General features: G+C 38.0%; 2 protein-coding genes and 1 pseudogene across 2 annotated transcripts; 1 reads left to right on the top strand and 2 right to left on the bottom strand.

Moving 5' to 3' along the window:
* On the top strand, positions 3,142-3,689 carry Selenot-ps1 (selenoprotein T, pseudogene 1; annotated as a pseudogene).
* Vom1r69 (vomeronasal 1 receptor 69) lies at positions 6,840-7,748 on the bottom strand. The gene has a single exon (NM_001009531.1). The coding sequence runs from the start codon at positions 7,746-7,748 to the stop codon at positions 6,840-6,842; it is 909 nt and encodes a 302-aa protein (NP_001009531.1).
* Positions 7,749-20,868: 13,120 nt separating this feature from the next.
* Vom1r68 (vomeronasal 1 receptor 68) lies at positions 20,869-21,780 on the bottom strand. Its single transcript, NM_001008906.1, is given in 1 exon segment — positions 20,869-21,780. A coding segment is annotated over 1 exon segment (912 nt).
* Between the last annotated feature and the right edge of the window lie 897 nt (positions 21,781-22,677).

Raw genomic sequence — 22,677 nt, 5'->3', positions numbered from 1 at the left:
GGGTGAGTAGCCAGGAGCATGAACATACCTGCTGGGGAGAATAGTGCGAATTAATAATACTACCACTTCAGTTTTCCATCCTCCTGCTGTTGCAACACTTTAATACATTTCTTCTCATATTATGGCCTCCAACTGTAAAATTATTATTTTGCTTCTTCATAACTATAATTTTTATACTGTTATGAATGTCAATGTAAATACCTGCTATTTCTGATAATGGTCTGAGGCAACCCCTGATTAAAGCTCAGTCAACTCCCAAAGAGTTAGGATCCACAGGTTGAAAACCACTGAACACCTCCACCAGGAAACTCTTGAAACAGATAAATACTTTTGTCAAATTCACTGGATAAAAATTAACTCATAAAATAAGTAGTCTTCCTGTGTAATACAAATGGACAAAGAAAGAACTCAAGGAACAAAAACCTTTAACAGTAGCCTCCAAATATATGAAATATCTTGGGAAAATTCTAACACAACAAGAGAAAGTATATTAAAGTGCAATAAAAAATTTAAAATGTTCTTTAGTCATAAGGGAAATGCAAATCAAAACAACCCTGAGATTTCACCTCACACCAGTGAGAATGGCTAAGATCAAAAACTCAGGTTACAACAAATGCTGGAGAGGATGTGGAGAAAGAGGAACACTCCTCCATTGTTGGTGGGGTTGCAGACTGGTACAACCATTCTTTAAATCAGTCTGGACGTTCCTCAGAAAATTGGACATTGCACTACCTGAGAACCCAGATATACCTCTCTTGGGCATATACCCAAAAGATGCCCCAACATATAACAAAGACACGTGCTCCACTATGTTCATCGCAGCCTTATTTATAATAGCCAGAAACTGGAAAGAACCCAGATGCCCTTCAACAGAGGAATGGATACAGAAAATGTGTTGCATCTACACAATGCAGTACTACTCAGCTATCAAAACACTTCTCCATTGTTGGTGGGATTGCAGACTGGTACAACCATTCTGGAAATCAGTCTGGAGTTCCTCAGAAAATTGGACATTGAACTACCTGAGGATCCAGCTATACCTCTCTTGGGCATATGCCCACAAGATGCCCCAACATATAAAAAAGACACATGCTCCACTATGTTCATAGCAGCCTTATTTATAATAGCCAGAAGCTGGAAAGAATCCAGATGCCCTTCAACAGAGGAATGGATACAGAAAACGTGGTACGTCTACACAGTGGAATATTACTCAGTTATCAAAAACAATGCCTTTATGAAATTCATAGACAAATGGTTGGAACTGGAAAATATCATGCTGAGTGAGGTAATCCAATCACAGAAAAACACACATGGTATGCACTCATTGATAAGTGGCTATTAGCCCAAATGCTTAAATTACCCTAGATGCATAGAACGCATGAAACTCAAGACAGATGATCAAAATGTGAATGCTTCACTCCTTCTTTAAAAGGGGGAACAAGAATACCCTTGGCAGGGAATAGAGAAGCAAAGATTAAAACAGAGACAGAAGGAACACCCATTCAGAGCCTGCCCCACATGTGGCTCATACATATACAGCCACCCAATTAGACAAGATGGATGAAGCAAAGAAGTGCAGGCCGACAGGAACCGGATGTAGATCTCTCCTAAGAGACACAGCCAGAATACAGCAAACACAGAGGCGAATGCCAGCAGCAAACCACTGAACTGAGAATAGGACCCCCATTGAAGGAATCAGAGAAAGAACTGGAAAAGCTTGAAGGGGCTCGAGATCCCTTATGAACAACAATGCCAAGCAACTAGAGCTTCCAGGGACTAAGCCACTACCTAAAGACTATACATGGACTGACCCTGGACTCTGACCTCATAGGTAGCAATGAATATCCTAGTAAGATCACCAGTGGAAGGGGAAGCCCTGGGTCCTGCCAAGACTGAACCCCCAGTGAACGTGATTGTTGGGGGGAGGGTGGCAATGGGGGGAGGGTGGGGAGGGGAACACCCATAAAGAAGGGGAGGGGGAGGGATTAGGGGGATGTTTGCCCGGAGACCGGGAAAGGGAATAACACTCGAAATGTAAATAAGAAATACTCAAGTTAATAAAAAAATAAATAAATAAAAAATAACAATTTAAGATGTTGAAGAAAGAAATTGAAAAATATATCAGAGAATGAAAAGACCTCCCATGCTGTGTACCAGGAGGATTAATATAGCAAATAAGAAAAGGGAAAAGATGAAAGCAGTTTATCAAAGGAATCTACAGATTCAATGCAGTCTCCATTGAAACTTCAACACAGTCTTTATTTTCATAGAACTTATGTCGTAATTCTTAACTTCATATGGACATACCAAAAACAAGCAAACAAACAAAAATACAAAAATGAGGATACTGAAAACAGTCCTGAGACCTGCAGAAGGTATTGTTAATCACAAAGTTGGGAGGAGAAAGACTACTAACCCAAATAATTGCGTTCAAGTTAATTGCATTGCAAACAATTAAAGAAAGCATTTTTATTCATTTACATGGGTCACCTCCCCCAAAACTCGGGTTTGAGAGGTCAGCATAGATGTTACAATGACAAGGCTTTTATAGCTCAGAGGTAGGGGGTTTCCAAGTAGGGATTTGGTGGCCAAAATAGACAGGGCTACAAAAGTAGAACATAAATTTGACAGGTTAGGTGAACCTGAAGCAAAGACATCATTCCAAGATGGGCATTAGGATATACTCATAGGTGGTCATATGACCATTAGAAACAAAGGTAATTTTGCAAGGTGGTTATAAGCAACTTTTTGAAACAAAGACATGATTGTCATTCCTGGATCAGGTAGTAATACAGAATAATGTGTTGAAGTGGAAACTTAAGGGTTCTTGGGAAAGTAAGTTGAGTTGGATGGCATTTTGCTAAGTCAAACATGTGTAGGAATGTTTCATTGAAGTGAACACAAGTAAAACTAAGGCTCATGAAGGAATGTTTCACTGAAGCAAGCACAGGAGAAAGGATGTTCTCCTAAAGCAAGTATAGTAAAAGGACTTGTGATGAAGGATTCTTCACTAACAACATGTACATATTGATCTACCTTACATTGTATAGTTGAACTCTGTTTTTTAGTGCTCCATAGAGAGAAATGCACTAAAATTTTTCGGTGATGTGCTACCTCTTCTTGCTGCTTTCACGGTCTTAGTCTGAAGGAAGCCAGAGTGACTGTCTCAATTATGATGAGAATTTTGCTGCTTCTACTGGTAGCAACATCAGTGATGGACTGCAGCAAGGCCTCTGTCAACCTAGGTGATATGCCCAGCAACAGAATAAAAATGCAGCATGGTATGGAGAAACTACTTAAATTCCAGATTTGATTATGCTGAGGGTACACCTATGTGTTTGAAAAGTACATATGTGTTTTTGGCCAATGCTATCCAGACATCTCTATGGAAGGAGAGAATTATCTCCCTCAACCAATCTATAGACACATAGCCTCTTTCCTGTCAGTCTTTAACCTAGTATTAGTAGGTTTAATAATTGTTGGCAAAGATCTTTTTGCTTTTTTCAGCATGGAAGCTCATAGCATCTGGCAGTGGGGGGGCCAAGAAAATAAGGATTATGCATGTATAATGTTTTTCTTCTTGAGAAACATGATTGAGAACCAGTGTATGTGAACAGGTAGATTTGAGATAACTTTAAATTGTGTGCTGGTATGATCTAAGGTATTTTGTTATTTATATAATTACAACAGGTCAAAATGAAAAATTATACATTAGAGTGGAAACCTGCAATAGTTTTTTGATGGGGACATGGTTATTCCTATCTAAAGGGAGTGAAAAAATTGTTACCAACAAACTTATAAAAATCAGATCTGACCACGGAAAACCTCTTATTACCTGAGACATGGATGCCTTCACAAAGCTCAACTGATTCACAGACTGTCTTAGTTACTGATTTCTCAAGAAATGCATGCAAATCAACTACAAAAGTGCTAGTATAAGAGAATTGACCATAAAACATGGACAGATAATACAGAGTCTGGATAAATATAGAGACTGGGAAAAATGCTACTTCTATCTTTCATCAAACTAACCATTTTTTCTATGGGGCCCACAAACAAGAATTCTTTGCCCCAATTCATCGGGAAACAAATATATGTACAAAAATCATCATCCCAATACCTCAAGTTGGAGAGGAGTTAGTCTCTTGATGTCTTATGGTTGTTATAATCCTGGGGTTTGCTTAATTATTTTAGATTAATAAAAATTTAAGATTTTTGGTTTAATTATTATATATTAATAGAAATTTAATGTGTTTCTTTAATTATTGTATTCTATATTGATAGAAATGTAGCTTCTTGTTTAATTAATCTATAAAAGTAGATATTTGAGGTTTTTTAAATTATTCTATATTAATAGAAACTTAAGGTGTTTTGTTTCATTAATATAATTTATATTGTACATTAATAGAATTTAAGTGTTTTGTTTAATTATTGTTTATTACTAAAATTTAAAAAATTTTGCTAGACTACTGTTTGACTATATTGTACAAGTCATTTATTGGATATGTGATGGTTCTTATAATTATTTCTATTGTGTATGGATTGCTAATATTAGAAAAAAGAAAAATTCTTAAACAGAAAGGGGAATATGATGTAGAAACTTAAGCTTTCTTTGGGAAGTCAGTTTTGTTGAATGGTGTTTTACTAAGGTAAACACATGAAGGAAAGTTTTGTTGAAGCAGACACAGTCGCAAGACGGAGAAGGCTCATGAAGGAACATTTCACTGAGACAGATACAGGAGCAAGGATGTAAAGGACATGTGATCAAACATTTTTGATAATGATTTGCATGTGTTACTCTTCTACACATTGCATAGTTCAGTTCTATTTCTCAGGAATCCATAAAGAGAAATGCAACAATAAACTTCTGGTGGTGTACTGAGGCTTCTTGCCTGCCACTTCCAGAAACTAAGGCTTATGGGCAGGGTAAAGTCTACTGAGACAGAAATACATGTTAAGGCAAGATACATGCTGAGGCAAGACCCTTGGTAGACTTGTGATGTTTGGAAGAAGAATAAAAAAGATCTGAATGGACAGTGGAAGAGTCTGCGTTTGGCTTGCTGGTACAGCTAGCTGTTCAATGGTTGTTTGTATAAAGTTTTCACTGATGTTTGTTTCTCCGAGACAGGCACAGCCTAGAACATTTCCTGGCATTCCTCCCTGGTCCCATCATGCAGACTTGTGCCAAGGCTGAGGCCTGGCTATGTTTGCTAGGTAGTATCACTGCTATCCTGACTCTACTGTACTGGTGCATCTATGAAGTGTTTTCTAGTGGATTAGGCTGCTGTTGCTGACCTGTGAACTGAACTGGTGATTTCCAGACAGACAACACAGATGAAAGTTGCTCCAAAGAAAGATTTCTAAACAGATCCAATTCCCTTGCATCATTTCCTTTCCACTGCCTCTGGTGGGTGGTGTACTAAATTGAGGCTAAAGCATTTTAGGACCATCATCAAAAGTAGGTAACAAATAAAATCAAAATTACAATTTGTAGTTAAGGTCATGGGTATAAGTCCCCCAAAACAGGTTTTTAACCATAAACAGGGATGAATCTAGTTTGCCTTTACTATAGGACGGCTTTTAAGCCTAAGATGGAGGCAGAGTAGCTCTTCAGTATCATGATTCCTGATCTTAAATGGAACTATAGAGCCATGCTAATAAAAACAGCACAGCATTGGTACAAAAACAGACACATTGATGAGAGGAATCCAAGTGAAGACTCAGACATCAGTCTGCATGCTAATGGACACCTGAGTTTTGATGAAGTCAGAAATACACAATAGATAAAAGACTTTATCTTCAAAAAAATAGTAATGATCAAACTTAATTCCTGCCTATGGATGAATGAGAATAGATCCATACTACTCACACTACACAAAGCTCAACACCAAATGTATCAAAGCTTTCAGCATAAGGCTGGATAGATTGAACCTGATAGATGGAAAAGTTAGGAATAGTGTTGAACTTGTTGTTGCAGGAAAAAATATTCAGAGCAGAATAGTATTTACACAGGCACTAAGAACAACAATTAGTAGATGGGACATCATCAACTAAAAGTCTTTGGAATGGAGAAAGAGACAATCATACAGACATATTAACAGCTTCAGAATGGGAAAATATTTTGTTTTATCAGCTACATATTGGGTAAAGGGTTTATATTAGGGATTCTATAGGAATGGAAAAACATCATGAATAAAACACATGTTGGCAAGGCACATGATCTTCAAGGCAGGAGATGATGCAGAAGTCTAGGAGTCCTGCTGCTCACTGCCTTGTTTCCAGTGGTTGTCTCAGCCTTTATCTAACAGAACCCTTGACAACCAGCAAAGGGATGTCACCACGCACCTTGAACTAGGCCTTTCCCTATTGATCACCAATTGAGAAAGTGCCTGACTACTAGTATGGATCTCATAGATGCAATTTTTCAACTGGGGATAATTTCTCTTTGATGAATTTAGCTTCTGTAAAGTTGACAGAAAATCAGACAGTACAGGGATAAGAAAACAGCAATGACTGGATTGAAAAACATTTAAAGTATTTTTTAAAAGAATATATGTATGTAATGCCACAAACTTTATTTGATTCATATGAAGATTGTCACTTCGTTACTTGAACAATTGAAGTTTAAGAAGGTTCTGTAATTTAGAAAAAAATACAATTATTTTTTTCTACAACAGTATGGAACACAGTCACCTGAAACTGCTTTTCCAGGGAACCCATGACCTCTTCTGACTTCTGTGAGCATCAGGAATGCAAACATGCATGCATGATGGTACAACACTTGTACTTATAAATAACAATATATTAATCATATTCAAAAGAGGAGAAATAATCAGTTTTTAGAAAATCCTGTGGAACTTGGACTGCTGGTTTTTCAATACATTGATTATTCTCTTATCAGAACTGATTTGTACCAAAGGGGTAATTGTGGGATAGGCATTAGTCACAAACTTCTGAAAAGTCAGGGAGACTGGATGATACACCCATAAGAGGACTGAGGTGGATGAGATGATGAAGTCCACCCAGTACATGGTCACAAAACAAACCACCAGCAACAAGATGGTCTGGGTGGCCTTTTTCTCAGGGGATGCTCTCAGGTGGCTGATGCTATGAAGATTCCTGTGTTGCCTCTGATGTCTGTGCAAGATAATCACCATATATGCACTTGCATTCAACATGACTCCTACAAAAAACACATCTCTGGATGATGAAAGTATAAAAGTTAACCCCCTAATGATATAGTTCATGGGGAAGAGTGAGCAGGTTTTAGTGATCTTCACCTGCTTGATCTCACTCACATTGGTAAAACCACCAACAGACAATATTGCGTCACTGCTGGCAGACAAATTGAAGACCCAAATATAAAATAAGGCATTTATCACGTATCTTTTTAGTTTATGTTTAAATCTTGCCATCAAAGAGGTACTGGGACTTATTGTGATAGCCTGAAACACACTCAGGAGGCAGGTGATACAGATAGAGAGGCCTCTTATCACCCTATTTGTGAAAAACATTGCCTTACATTTGATGTCATTCTCAATGTTTAGTAACTCAAATATGTCTACAAGCCAAATATTTCCTCTAGTGAGGATCATCATTATATGAGTGACGGTCAGTTGACAGGAGATCGGGTCCATGGGTGTGGGTCTGTGACCTATGATTATAAAAATATAAAAAAGAAGAAGAAACATATTGGCTAGGACTCCAAGTCCAGCCTGGAAATAAAGGATATTCTCTAATGAGGACATAAGAGGAGAGTATATTCATCCTAAGAGCATAATAGAAGTGTGTTTCATACATCTGGGAAAAAAACAGTGTGTACGTGAAACTTGTGATTCATTGGATGGTGTGTCTTTATCACAATTCTATTTTCTCCACTAATTCTTCATTGATCTGTCTCTTCAATTTCTGATGTTCCAGATAGCACATCATACCCTATATGTTTATATACCATCTATATATCTTCTCTATATAATATATTACAAATAGTAAGTGCCCTTTACAGCCATATCTATACAGAATGACTACTTTGTTTCAAGCACCCGAGTCTAATGCCTTAGAAATCCAATCCTATTGATTTAAATTCTTACACTTTATAATAAATACTTAAAACAGTAGTGATGAATACAGAATAGTAGTCACATCCATATAACTAAACAAAGCACCTGTTGGTATGGGAAAAACTCCAAATGATCAGATGAGATTCTGCCTCATATTCTGTAATTTTACTATGCTCTCTTTTGCAACTATCCATGTTTTGACTCATAATTCTAATGAATCACAGTAATAATTCATGATTTTCTCACTATTTAATCACCAAAATATGTTTTTAATTTTTTTCAATCCTTATTTTTAGTTATGGTTCTTAAATGCTTTAACCTCCCTTTTAGCCCATCACCCACTAGAGGTAATGAGAAAGAAAGGGTTGAGGTGAAGGGATGGGGCAGGTAGAAGTGGACCTGTTTAGAAAGATCATTTGGAGCAACTTCTATCTTTGTTTTCTGGAAACATGCAGTTCAGTTCACACGTTAGCAGTGATTGCTCGATCCACTTGTGAACAGTGCAAGGACAAAATATGAGTACAGTTGAGAAGAGTCAGGGTAGCAACAGTGGTGACACAATCTAATAGAAATAGCCAAGCCTCAGCCTTGGCACAAGTCAGCAGGAGGGACCCAGAGGAATGCCAGAAGTTTTCAGCTGTACGTCTCTCAGAGAAGTGAAGATCAGAGAAGACATGAGACCCACAAGCATTGCACAGCTAGCTCTATAAGCAAACCTAGCTTGGCCTCCCATCACTGTCATTCAAGTCCTATTCATACCCTCCAAACATCATGTGTCCTCCACATGTCTTGCCTCAGTACATGTCTTCTCTCAGCATATGTTTTGCCTAAGCATGTGTCTGTCTCAGCTCATGTCATTCGGCCAATCAGCCTGAGTCCACAGAAGGGGCAATAAACTGCAGCATACCAACAGAAGCTTTTCAGTGTGATTCTTTCTATGGAGAACCAAAGAGTGCAGCTCAACTACACACTGTAAGACAGACCAATGCATTTGTGTTATTACCAAAGAATCTTTCATCGTGTATCCTTTCACGTGCTTCCTGTACCAGAACATCCTTTTATCTGTATCTGTTTCAGCTAAATGTGCCTTCAGAAGTTTGACTTAATCTTTCACCTGTGTCCACTTCAGCTAAATGTTCCTTTGCATGTTGACCCTAGCAAAACAGCAGCCTACAAACTTTCCAAAGAACCTTTAGCTTTCCACATCAACAAAAGTTCTATTTCAAGTAAATTTTTTACTGTTTTTTTCTCCAAGAAATTTTATATCCTCAGAATTTATAATCAAAGATACAGATATACTGGGAGACCATTATTGTGCTTTCTACACCCTATTAATTATGTAACTATTAAAGTTATGAATGATCCTAGACAAATTTCACTTCAGTTCCCATCACATTAAAACCCTTTATGAATTCCTATTAAGGATAAAAGAACTACTCACAGCTATCAAAGAAAACACTATTTTACTTTTAAACCTACAATTTGTTTATTAGCATATGTAGTAAAGCAATATGAAAAGACGATCATAGAAGATAAAAGATAGTAATCTGAAGTGTTTTTTTTTTCTTTTCCCAAAGGAATGTTCTTCAAAGACTCTCTTCACATTCATTGCTTTGTAAATATTTGTCACATACAAAAAATAATGCATTTTATAATTGATCAAGCAGTATCTTTCTCTGGGGTTCATGCAAGCTAATATTGGACAAGAAAAAAAACCTAGTGGGGTTGGGGATTTAGCTCAGTGGTAGAGTGTTTGCTTAGCAAGCACACGGCCCTGGGTTCAGTCCCCAGCTCCGAAAAAAAAAAAGAAAAAAGAAAAAAACCTAGCTACCATGACTACAGAGTTGTTAACATATGCATCCAATGAGAAAAGTCATTTGTTTTATTTGAAAAAATAATCACAATACAATGCACATTCATGGTTATTTGAATTGTAATATTTAGTTGTAAGTACTAAAATCCAAAATGTATCCATAAACATTCATAAAAGTAAAGAAGCCATAACTATTAAATTGACCCAGACCAAAACACAGAACATTGTACAGACAGCTATCTCAAGAGATTTGCAATCAGACTGAGAGTTGCTCTCTATTTATCTCTACAAACTAAAAGAAAGATCACTTTACCTCTATTCTCCTAGTATTTGATTTTGTAACAGTCTCAGTTTATGAATTGATGATGATCTTTGCCTTCTACTTTATGGAGATTTAATAATCTAAGGAACATACAAACATAATAGATGACAAGAATCAATTTTATCTTAAGTGTTACCATATTTAGTGAGTAACGACCTAAAAGCTATATGACAGATCACAAAGAACATAAAGTGAAAACGTTACTTTCCGGTGACAAGATACGTGGTGTTGGCTGATGTGCACTGTCAACAACAAGAATAAGTATTCAGGAATGTCAGGAGATGAAGATCTTAGCCACCCAAGCTAGTTATAAGACTTCTTGTCATTTGGTTTTCTTAACATTGTTTCTCTGGCCAGTGATATAATGATGCTAAGTAGCAGCATTTTGCTCTATTTTTTAACATCATCAATTTCATTATTCTGCATTTTTGTTTTATTGTTCAATATTGATGTGTATGGGTGTGTATGTGTGTTGTTGTTGTTGTTGTTGTTGTTGTTGTTGTTGTTGTTGAAGGAAGAGGAGCAGGAAGAGGAGGAGGAGGAGGAGGAGGAGGAGGAGAAGGAGGAGGAGGAGCAACCAGTAGTTCAGACTTACTTCAATCAAACCCTTATCCCTGAAAGTTCTGAGGTCATAGGCATGTACCACCACACTGTCTAAATTTTCTATTTTAATCTTAAATACATTAGTAAATGATATTCAACAAAAACAAAAACAGGTTTGTGATATTCATCACCTAAACTTAAATTTACTTTGCATTTCTTTGGGAATGCATATCTTAACGAGAAATGGTAGTATTAGAGGAAACTGTGGGAGATTTGACTTTAAATAATTTTATGCTGCTTGAGAGTTATAAATATTTTCTCACCACTAATGAACACTTTACTCAATACTGTATCAGGAACAATGTTAAAAGGTTCAATTTAGAAAACGTAAAATACTTAAACTGAATTTATTTTAATTGAAATACTCAAATATCTACTGAAATTTGTCCAGTTCACCTGTAAATAAAAATAACTTTACATAGATTTAATAAATAAATGAGGCAAGATTTCCCAATACTTTTGAAACCCACAGAAAAGAGTGCCTTTTTAGTTTGCAATTGAATAAAAATTCTCTCAAATTAAAAAAATATTATATAATGTTAACAACCTCTGACAATTTCCTAGGCCATGAATTGAAACTTTCCTAAAAATCCAAAATATATGCAAACTTAACAAAGTAGGAAATTACTGATAAACACTAAATTAGTTATCATTTCTTGTATATTGCTGCCTAAGTTTCATTGTACAAAAAACATGCGTTCAGTTAACGAGAAAAGAAGGAAAATGAGGAAATGTGAAGCACAAAAGTACTCCTGCACACCAAAAATGTGCTCTTTTTGTTTTTGCCCTCTAAGTTATTTCAATGTTTTGTTACAGGAATTGAAACGTAACACAGTTGATATTACCTAGGTGAAACCATGATCTTCAAATTCTTAGAGCAAACATTCAGAAGAATCCTCTGTCAGGTGTGCTTTCTAAAATATTGCATCTAGAGTGAATTTTTTCCACGCATATTCATTGTAAAAATGATGGGTTTCATGCCATGCTTCTTCAATATAAAATGCCCATTGATGAACGTTAGCCTTTCCTCTCTCTTTCCTCTATCTATCAATCTATCTATCTATCTATCTATCTATCTATCTATCTATCTATCTATCTGCTAGGCCCTTGTCCTCTTTCCAATAGCCCCTTTCAAGTGTTACATGTAAAATCAGAGATCATGTTAAGTATGTGTTCAATTGTAAGTGGTTACAACTGATACCGTCATGTCTACAAGCATCTTTCGAATGCTTATTATACAGTTTGGCTCAAAAGCATTACTCTATGCAGAGAATTCTCTTCCCATTTGTTACAGACTCCTCCATTCTTCTACCACTTACTTACAGTTTTCACTAAAATGAAGAGAAAAGGAAACACTCACCCAGCTTGGCCTTTAACAAATATCCTTGGAGAATGGGATCCTAAGAAGTAGTTATAAGGAAGAAATGTCATCATCTGATCCCCCTATAGTCCCATAATTATCATGTCATCTGGAGAAGGCAGTTGTGACCTTGTTACAAAGTGATAACATCAAATGGAGAAGTAAACTTTCCTAATTTCAAGACAACCGTAGAGTAGGAACAGCTGAGCTCTAGGCTTCCTAAGTGTGAGCTATCCCTCCAGGCAATATCTGTCTGTGTAGATTAAATGATCCTAGTCCTTATAAACAAAAGAAAAGTTATTATTATTATTATCATTATTATATCATTTGAAAGTAATAGAAAACATATTAGATTCCTGAAAATATCCTTCCTGCTTTGAAACCATTCATGGTTCATTTCATACTTACTTGAGAGTGGCTTCAGTGGGTCACCTAGAAATTAGCAGATCTTATAATAAAATTGGGAGAGTGTTCCCTCCTCCAAGCACAGTTATGAAAAGTAATCTTTCTTACACAACAAGTAAAGTAACGAAGTATAACTGTATTATTAGGGAAAACTGTGGTGAGTGCCTGGGATGTAGCTCAGTTGACAGAGTGCATGCCTAGAAACTATTATGTATGTGAGACAACATGACATAAATCAACCTTCACATTATAGACACAGGTGAAGGAAAATAATCCAAATTCTATGGCAAACACACAAGATTGAATAAAATCATAGAAGAAAACAGCTCAAAGATGAACCCATGTCCCACAAGAAGCACATACAAACACAAAAAACACAAAAGCAGAATAAAAAATCTTTACACGTCTTATAAGTAAAACAGTAAGTATGCAGGAATAAAAAGTGGATTGAAAGCTCTAAGAGCAAAGCTTCAGGTGACAAATAAATAAATTAAATGGAAAAGTGAACTCCCCTAATTACAGGAAATTGTTGAGTAGTAACTGCTGATTTCACAAGTGAAACTTTCAAATCATAAGAACTGGCAGAATGTCTAAATGACAGCCAACTAGAATACTATACCAAGCAAAACTACAGCTAAAATTGAAGGAAGAACAATTTCTATATCTGAGTCAGAATAAAGAAATTTTATATTCAACAAACTAATTCAAAGGAAACATGGGAAACATTATTTTGGGCTAAAAGGAGGAATGAGAATAACAGAGAGACTAGAAGAATATCTAGTCATAATCACCATAACAAAAAGTAACACTGAGAACACAATACCCCAAATCAACAACATGACAAACAAAACTAAAACACATCAGTAACACTTTAATATTAATGGTCTCAGTTTTCCACTCAAAAGTTACAAACTGACGGAATGGATAAAGAATAAATTTATATTTATCTGCTGCCTCTGAGAAACAAATATTAGTTGTAGTTATAGGCACCATCTTAGAGATAAAAAATAGACAAAATTACTCCAATGCAACCAGGAAGAAATCAGATGTCAATATGTTAACAACTGACAAATCAGGCCTTGAATTAAAACTAATCAGAAGATATAAAAAATGGCATTTGATTCTAATGAAGGAACTAGTTGACCAAGAACAAATTACCAGCCAGAATACAGCAAATACATAGGCGAATTCCAGCAGCAAACCACTGAACTGACCTCCAACCTCATAGGTAGCAATGAATAGCCTAGTAAGAACACCAGTGGAAGGGGAAGCCCTTGGTCTTGCCAAGACTGAACCCCTAGTGAACGTGATTGTTGGGGGGAGGGCGGCAATGGGGGAGGATGGGGACGGGAACACCTATAGAGAAGGGGAGGGAGACGGGTTAGGGGGATGTTGGCCCAGAAACCAGGGAAGGGAATAACAATCAAAATGTAAATAAGAAATACCTAAGCTAATAAAGATGAAAAAAATGGGGTACAGAGCTACACAAAGAATTCTCAACTGAGGAATATCAAATTGCTGAGAAGTACCTTAAAAAATGCTCAACAGCCTTAGTAATCAGTAATATGCAAATAAAAACAACTCTGAGATTACACCTCACACCAATCAGAATGGCTAAAGTAAAAAACTCAGGTAACAACAGATGCTGGCGAGGATAGGGAGAAAGAGGAACACTCCTCCATTGTTGGTGGGATTGCAAACTGGTACAACCACTCTGAAAATCAATCTAGAGGTTACTTACAAAATTGAACAGAGTATTACCTGAGGACCCAGCTATACCACTCCTGGGCATACACCCAAAAGATGCTCCAACATATAACAAGTACACATGCTCCACTATGTTCATAGCAGCCTTATTTATAATAGTCAGAGCTTGAAAAAGCCCAGACGTACTTCAACAGAGGAATGGATACAGAAAATGTGGTACGTCTACACAATGGAGTCCTACATAGCTATCAATGACTTCACGAAATCCATAGGCAAATGAATTGAACTAGAAAATATCATCCTGAACGTGGTAACCCAATCACAAAAAAAAAAAAACAAAAAAAAAAAAAACGCACATGTATGCACTCGCTGATAAGTGGATATTGGCCCCAAAGCTTGAATTACCCAAGAAACAATTCCCAGACTACATAAAGCTCAAGAAGGACAGCCAAAGTATGGATGCTTCAGTACTTTTTAAAAGGGAGAACATAAATATTCATAGGAGGAGATATGGAGACAAAGTTTGGAACAGGGACTGAAGGAATGGCCATTCAGAGCCTGCCCTACCTGGGGATCCAGCCCATATATACAGCCACCACATCCAGACAATATTGCTGCTGCCAAGAAATGCATGTTGACAGAAGTCTTATATAGCTGTCTCTTGAGAGGCTCTGCCAGAGCATGACAAATACAGAGGTGAATGCTAGCAGCCAACCATTGAACTGAGAATGGTGTTCCTATTAGAGTAGTTAGAGAAAGGAGCTGAAGGGGCTTGCAACCCCATAAGAACAACCACCACCCAGGGACCAAACCACCACCCAAAGAGTACACATGGAAGAACCCATGGCTTCAGCTGCATATGTAGTAGAGGATGGCCTTGTTAGGCACCAACGGGAGGAGAAACCCTTGTTCCTGCCAATTCTGGATCCCCCAGTGTATAGAAATGTCAGGGTGGGTAGGTGGGAAGGGATGGGTGGGTGGTGGGGAGCACCCTCATGGAAGAAGGGGAGGGGGTGTAATAGATGGTCTATGGACAGGAAACCAGGAAAGGGAATAATATTTGAAATATAAATAAAAAATACCCAATAAAAATAGATAAGTAAATAATAAATAAATAAACTATAAATAAAAGAAAGAAAGAAACTCATAGACTGTGGCACTATGCACATATCTACACCTGCTGGAGTCCAAGAGCAGAAGTGGATATGTGCCACTTGCCAGAACTAGGGACATAGAGACAGGGGAAGAACTGGAACTACCATCTTGACCCAAAGAGAGATGCTCAATCAAGACAGTCGGTGAATGGCACATGAAGATCAACAGCCAAGGTTGTCTCCTGGTTTCCATGTGCACAAATACACACAAATTTCTTCTGTACACTTATATACACATAAATACTTATAGTTATACAACAAACATATTATATGACATATAAGCTTAATAAACGATTTTTATTTACCAATAATATTGTAGTAAGTGTGGATAAAATGAAATACAAATAAAGAGGCACATGATATTTGTATATAAGACACATTAAGTAACTGTGGTAAAAAAATTGCTGACTTTAAATTCACTCTATTTTTATGGATCTAGAGAATATATAATTGAGAATCAGAATTAAAGCAAAAATAAAATATTTAAACTACTCTTGAGGAGTGAATGTTGATTAAAATCCTTTTAAGAGAAAGCTTAAAAATTCACTATCATAAAGGATCTTCTTTTGAGTAAACTTGGCAGCAAGGGAATTTTACAGAGTAAAAAAGAGAAAGAGAACTCATGTGGAACTATCAACTGATTGCACACATTTAACTTAACTCTACAGTAGACCCAGAAGTTCAAACAATCCTGAGACCACAAGGCAAACCGCCACTTCTGCCCACCTCTCCCACATCCCTGGCCCAAGAGGAAACTGCATAGTGCCTCTGGATATAGGAATATAGGAGCAGTCAGCAGCAGGAACCTGCTGGGTCCGGCCTGCACCTGGATCTGAACTGAACTGGTAACACAGCTCCCTGCACCCAAATCCTGTGGGAGAGAGAGCTGGACCCTCAGAAGAGCAGACACTCCTGAGAACTCAGAGGAGTCTATTCTTTGCCTACATTCCCGACTCAAGAGGAAATCACCTAGGGCCATCTGTGTTCCCTGGGCACAGGGACCGAGGAGCAGTCAGGGGAAGGACCATCTGGATTTCTGCCTGTGCCTAGAGCTGAAAGTCAGTCATCAGGAGCGCCTACACACCTGAGAATAGAGTTAAGACCATCTTATCTGCTCCAAGTAACCTGTCTGGTGGACTCGGGACACACAAAGACAGAAGTCCACAGGGCACTTCTGGTTTCTGGCTGTGCCCGGAACTGAACTGAACAGATCGGACAGCTGCCTGCACCCAAATCTCATGGGGGAGAGAGCTGAACGCCCAGAAGTTCAGACAATCCTGAGACTGCAGGACAGTCTGCCACTTCTGCTCAACTCTACCACATCTCTGGCCCAAGAAGAAACTGCATAGTGCCTCTGGATAGAGGAATATAGGAGCAGTCAGTGGCAGGAACCTGCTGAGTACAGCCTGTGCCCGAAACTGAGCTGAACTGGTCACACAATTCACTGCAACCAAATCCCAAGGGGGAGAGAGTGAGAACCTCAGAGGTACAGACACTCCTAAGAAATCAGAGGAGACAGCTATCAAAAACAATGACTATGAAATGCATAGGCAAATGGATAGAACTGGAAAATATCATCCTGAGTGAGGTAACCCAATCACAGAAAAACACACATGGTATGCACTCATTGATAAGTGGATATTAGCCCAAATCCTTGAATTACTCTAGATGCACAGAATACATGAAACTCAAGAAGGATGACCAAAATGTGATTGCTTCACTCTTTCTTTAAAAGGGGAACAAGAATACACTTGGCAGGGAATAGGGAGGCAAAGTTTAGAACAGAGGCAGAAGGAACACCCATTCAGAGCCTGCCCCACATGTGGCCCATACATACAGAGCCATGAAACTAGATAAGATGGATGAAGCAAAGAAGTGCAGGCTGACAGGAACCAGATGTAGATCTCTCTTGAGAGACACAGCCAGAATACAGCAAATACATAGGCGAATGCCAGCAGCAAACCACTGAACTGAGAACGGGAACCCTGTTGAAGGAATCAGAGAAAGGACTGGAAGAGCTTGAAGGGACTTGAGACCCCATATGAACAACAATGCCAACCAACCAGAGCTTCCAGGTACTAAGCCACTACTTAAAGACTATACATGGACCGACCCTGGGCTCCAACCTCATAGGTAGCAATGAATGGCCTAGTAAGAGCAACAGTGGAAGGGAAGCCCTTGGTCCTGCCAAGACTGAACCCCCAGTGAACGTGATTGTTGGGGGGAGGGTGTAATAGGGGGAGGATGGGGAGGGGAAGCCCATATAGAAGGGGAGGGGGAGGGGTTAGGGAGATGTTGGCCCAGAAACCGGGAAGGAGAATAACAATCGAAATGTAAATAAGAAATAAGTTAATAAAGATAAAAAAATTAAAAAATAAAAAAGAAAGAAATCAGTGGAGACTACTTTCTGTCCACATTTTGATCCATTTTTATCGCCCTTTACAAAGCTTAAGCCCACATGGATCAAAGACCTCCATATCAAACCAGATACACTCAAACTAATAGAAGAAAAAGTGGGGAAGCATCTGGAACACACGGGAACTGGGGGAAATTTCCTGAACAAAACACCAATGGCTTATGCTCTAAGATCAAGAATTAACAAATGGGACCTCATAAAACTTCAAAGCTTCTGTAAAGCAAAGGACACTGTTGTTAGGACAAAATGGAAACCAATAAATTGGGAAAAGATCTTTACCAATCCTATATCTGATAGAGGGCAAATATCCAAAATATAAAAAGAACTCAAGGGGCTGGGGATTTAGCTCAGTGGTAGAGCACTTACCTAGGAAGCGCAAGGCCCTGGGTTCAGTCCCCAGCTCCGAAAAAAAGAACCAAAAAAAAAAAAAAAAAAAAAAAAGAACTCAAGAAGTTAGACTCCAGAGAACAAAATAACCCTATTAAAAATGGGGTATAGAGGTAAATGGAGAATTTTCATCTGAGGAATATCAAATGGCTGAGAAGTACCTCAAGAAATGCTCAACATCCTTATTCACCAGGGAAATGTAAATCAAAACAAACCTGAAATTCCACCTCGCACCAGTCAGAATGGCTAAGATCAAAAACTCAGATGACAACAGATGCTGGTGAGGATAGGGAAAAAGGGGAACACTCCTCCACTGTTGGTGGGATTGCAAGCTGGTACAACCACTCTGGAAATCGGTCTGGAGGTTCCTCAGAAAATTGGACATTCCACTACCTGAGGACCCAGTTATACTTCTCCTGGGCATATGCTCAAAAAATTCTCCAACATACAACAAAGACGCATGCTCCACAATGTTCATACCAGCCTTATTTATAATAGCCAGAAGCTGGAAAGAACCCAGATGCCCTTCAACAGAGGAATGGATACAGAAAATGTGGTACATCTACACAAAGGAGTCCTACACAGCTATCAAAAACAATGACTTCATGAAATTCATAGGCAAGTGGATTGAACTAGAAAATATCCTGAGTGAGGTAACCCAATCACAGATAAACACACATAGTATGCACTCACTGATAAGTGGATATTATCCCAAAAGCTCAGATCACCCAAGATACAATCCACAGACCACATGAAGTTCAAGAAGAAGGACAACCAAAGTGAGGACGCTTCACTTTGTCTTAAAAGGGGGAACAAAAATATTCATAGGAGGGGATATGGAGGCAGGGTTTGGATCAGAGACTGAAGGAATGGCCATTCAGAGCCTGTCCCACATATGGCATATATATATATATATATATATATATATATATATATATATATATATATATATATATATATATGCATGCAGTCACCAATACTAGATAAGATTGATGCAGCTATGAAAGGCATGCTGACAAGAACCGAATATAAATGTCTCCTGAGAGACACAGCCAGAGCATGTCACAACCACTGAACTGAGACCGGGACCCCTGTTGGAGGAATTAGAGAAAGGAGTGAAAGAGCTGAAGGGGCGTTCTCATAAGAACAACCAACCAACCAGAGCTCCCAGGAACTAAACCACTACCCAAAGCCCATGGTTCTAACTGCATATGTAGCAGAGGAAGGCCTTGTTGAGCACCAATGGAAGAAGAAGCCCTTGGTCCTGCCAAAGTTGGACCCCCAGTCTAGGAGAATGTCAGAGGGGGTGTGAACGGGGGTGAATGGAGAAGGTGAGGGGGATGGTAAAAGGGGGTTATGAACAGGAAACTGGGAAAGAGAATAACATTTGAAATGTAAATTAAAAAATATCCCATAAAAATGTGTATATGTTTTGGGGGGGAAGAGAAAACAAAAGAAAATGTGGTACATCTATACAGTGGAGTACTACTCAGCTCTCAAAAACAGTGACTTAATGAAATTTATAGGCAAATGAATTGCACTAGAAAATATCATCCTGAGTGAGTTAAGTTAACCCAATCACAGAAAAACACACATGGTATGCACTCACTGATAAGTGGATATTAGCCCAAAAGCTCGAACTATCCAAGATACAATTCACAGATTACATGAAGCTCAAGAAGAAGGATGACCAAAATGTGGATGCTTCACTCCTTAAAAGGCGGGACAAAAATATTTATAGGAGGGGATACGGAGGCAGGGTTTAGATTAGAAACTGAAGGAACGGTCATTCAGAGCCTGCCCCACATATGCTCCATATACATACAGTCACCAAGACTAGATAAGATTGATGAAGCTAAAAAGTGCATGCTGACAGGAACCGGATATAGATATCTCCTGAGAGACACAGCCAGAGCATGCCAAATACAGAGGCATGCAAACCTCTGAACTGAGAAAAGGACCCCCCTTTGGAGGAATTAGAGAAAGGAGTGAAAGAGCTGAAGGGGCTTGCAACCTCATAAGAACAACAATACCAACCAATCAGAGCTTCCAGGGGCTAAACCACTACCCACAGGCTATACATGGACTGACCCAGGGCTCCAACTGCATATGTAGCAGAGGATGGCCTTGTTTGGCACCAATGGAAGGAGAAGCCAGTTGTCCTGCCTAGGTTGAACCCCATTGTAGCGGAACGTTGGGGGAAGGTGTAAGGGGGGTTAATGGGGAGGGGAACACCATTATAGAAGAAGGGGATGGGGATGGGATAGGGGGTTTATGACCAGGTAACCAGGAAAAGGAATAACATTTGAAATATAAATTTAAAAAATCCAATTAAAAGAAAACTCTACAGTACTTGGCAAGAGAAATGAAAATAGAACATATATGTGTAATACAACGAATTTTATTTAAATAATATAAAAAAATCTTGCTTTGCACTTGATTTATTAAAGTTTAAAAAGACCTGCATCTTAGAATTTCTCCAGATGATTCTTTATAAGCAGCTATATGTCCAGGTCCAGGGGATCCCATGACATCTTTCACCTTTGTGGACACCAGGAATGCACACATGCACACATTCTGGCACAACACTCAGAGGTATAAATGAAAACTAGATTAATAAACTATAAAGAAAACATCTTTTTTAAACAAAACTCCGGTAACGCTTTGACTGCATATTTTTTAGCATAATTATTATTCTGTTATCAGAACTAATTTGTACCAAAGGGGTAATTGTAGGATAGGCATACATCAGAAACTTCTGAAAAGTCAGGATGACTGGGTCGTACATCCATAACATGTCTGAGGTGAATGAGATGATGAAGTCCACCCAGTACATGATGACAAAGAAAGACACCAGTAGCAAGATGGTCTTGGTGGCCCTTTTCTCAGGGGACTCTCTCAGACTGCTGATGCTATAAAGATACTTGCATTGCCTTTGATGCCTGAACATGGTAATCACCATGTACACACTTGTGGTTAGCATGACTCCTACAAGAAACACATCTCTGGAGGTTGAAATTGTAAAAATCAATGCCCTGATAATGGTGTCCATGGGTAAAAGTGAGCAGGATTTAGTGACCTGCATCTGGTTGGTCTCACTCACATTGATAAAACCACCAACATAGAAGATCCGGTTGGTACTGAAGGACAAATTGAAAGACCAAATACACAAGAAAACATAGACCATATACTTTTTTAGTTTTTGTTTAAATTTAGCCAAAAAAGAGGTATTGGGACTGATCGTGACAGCCTGGAACACACTCAGGAGGCAGGTGGTACAGATAGAGAGGCCTCTCATCACTCTGCTAGTATAAAAAATTGTCTTACATTTGAAGTCATTCTCAATGTTTAGTAACTCAAATAAGTCTGTAAACAAAATATCCCCTCCAATAAGAACCATTATTATGTGGATGAAAGTCAGTTGACAAGAGATCAGATCTGTAGGCCTAGGTTTGTGACCTAGAATTATGAAGGTATAGAAAAAAAGAAGAAACATATTTGCTAGGATTCCAAGTCCAGCTTGGAAATAAAATACATTCTTGAATGATGACATAAGTAGAGAATGTATTCATCTTAACAGCATAGTTGAAGTTTATTTCATATATCTGAAAAAAATAAGAGAGTATACATCAAGCCTGTGACACAATAAAATGTCTTATCATTATTCTGTTTTCCATACTAATTGTTGATTAGCCTGTCTCTTTACTTTTGATGATCCAGAATGTACACCATAGCCTACATTTCTGTATGTCTTCCATGTTTCTCCTGTATATATAGAATATTATAGATAATAAATGTATTTATACATATTTAAATAGAATTTACAATTTGTAAACCTGTATTGCATGTAAGTCTCATGGAGCAGAAATCCAATCATATTGATTTAAAATGTCTTTTTTGGGAGCACAGAATATTATTCACATTTTTACAACTGAACAAAACTTACGTTGATCTGGAAAATAGTCACCAAAGCTATACATAAAAAGTTGAGGTGATTCAGTCTCATATTTCATAATTTCACTATCTATTTTGATTCATAATTCTAATGAAAGCACAGTGCTAATTCATGATAATCCCATTATTTTAATTAGCAAACTATCATTCTCAATTCTTCTATTTTAGTGTTCCTTTTTCCAAGAAATCCAGACTGTAAATTAAAGACGTAGGTACATAAAATACTTGTACCCTGCAATTCTGCTGTCTATTGTTCCGATGCCCAACTGTATCCTGGCAATGGTTCCATTTTCCTTTCCTGATTTCTCAAGTTACAACATGCTACATAATCATACCTGAAAATATGGAACTAGGAGCCTCCAATAAGAGGGAACATATAAAATTAAGACAATCACTATTTTCTATACATTATGACAAACATGGACTTGTCGAAAATGACCACATAGTGGTACTGTTTGAGAATTTCTACTTTGAAAGAGATTACTTTCCATGCAGT

This window comes from Rattus norvegicus, chromosome 4, assembly GCF_021556685.1.
Source record: "Rattus norvegicus strain SHRSP/BbbUtx chromosome 4, alternate assembly SHRSP_T2T, whole genome shotgun sequence".
In the NCBI taxonomy this organism is placed as follows: domain Eukaryota; kingdom Metazoa; phylum Chordata; class Mammalia; order Rodentia; family Muridae; genus Rattus; species Rattus norvegicus.
Note: the sequence above shows the minus strand (reverse complement) of the source record. Positions and strands in the feature narration are given on the sequence as shown.

Excerpts from the sequence above, each read along its gene's own strand:
- Vom1r69 (NM_001009531.1), bottom strand. The coding sequence starts at position 7,748 with ATGTCCTCATTAGAGAATATCCTTTATTTCCAGGCTGGACTTGGAGTC.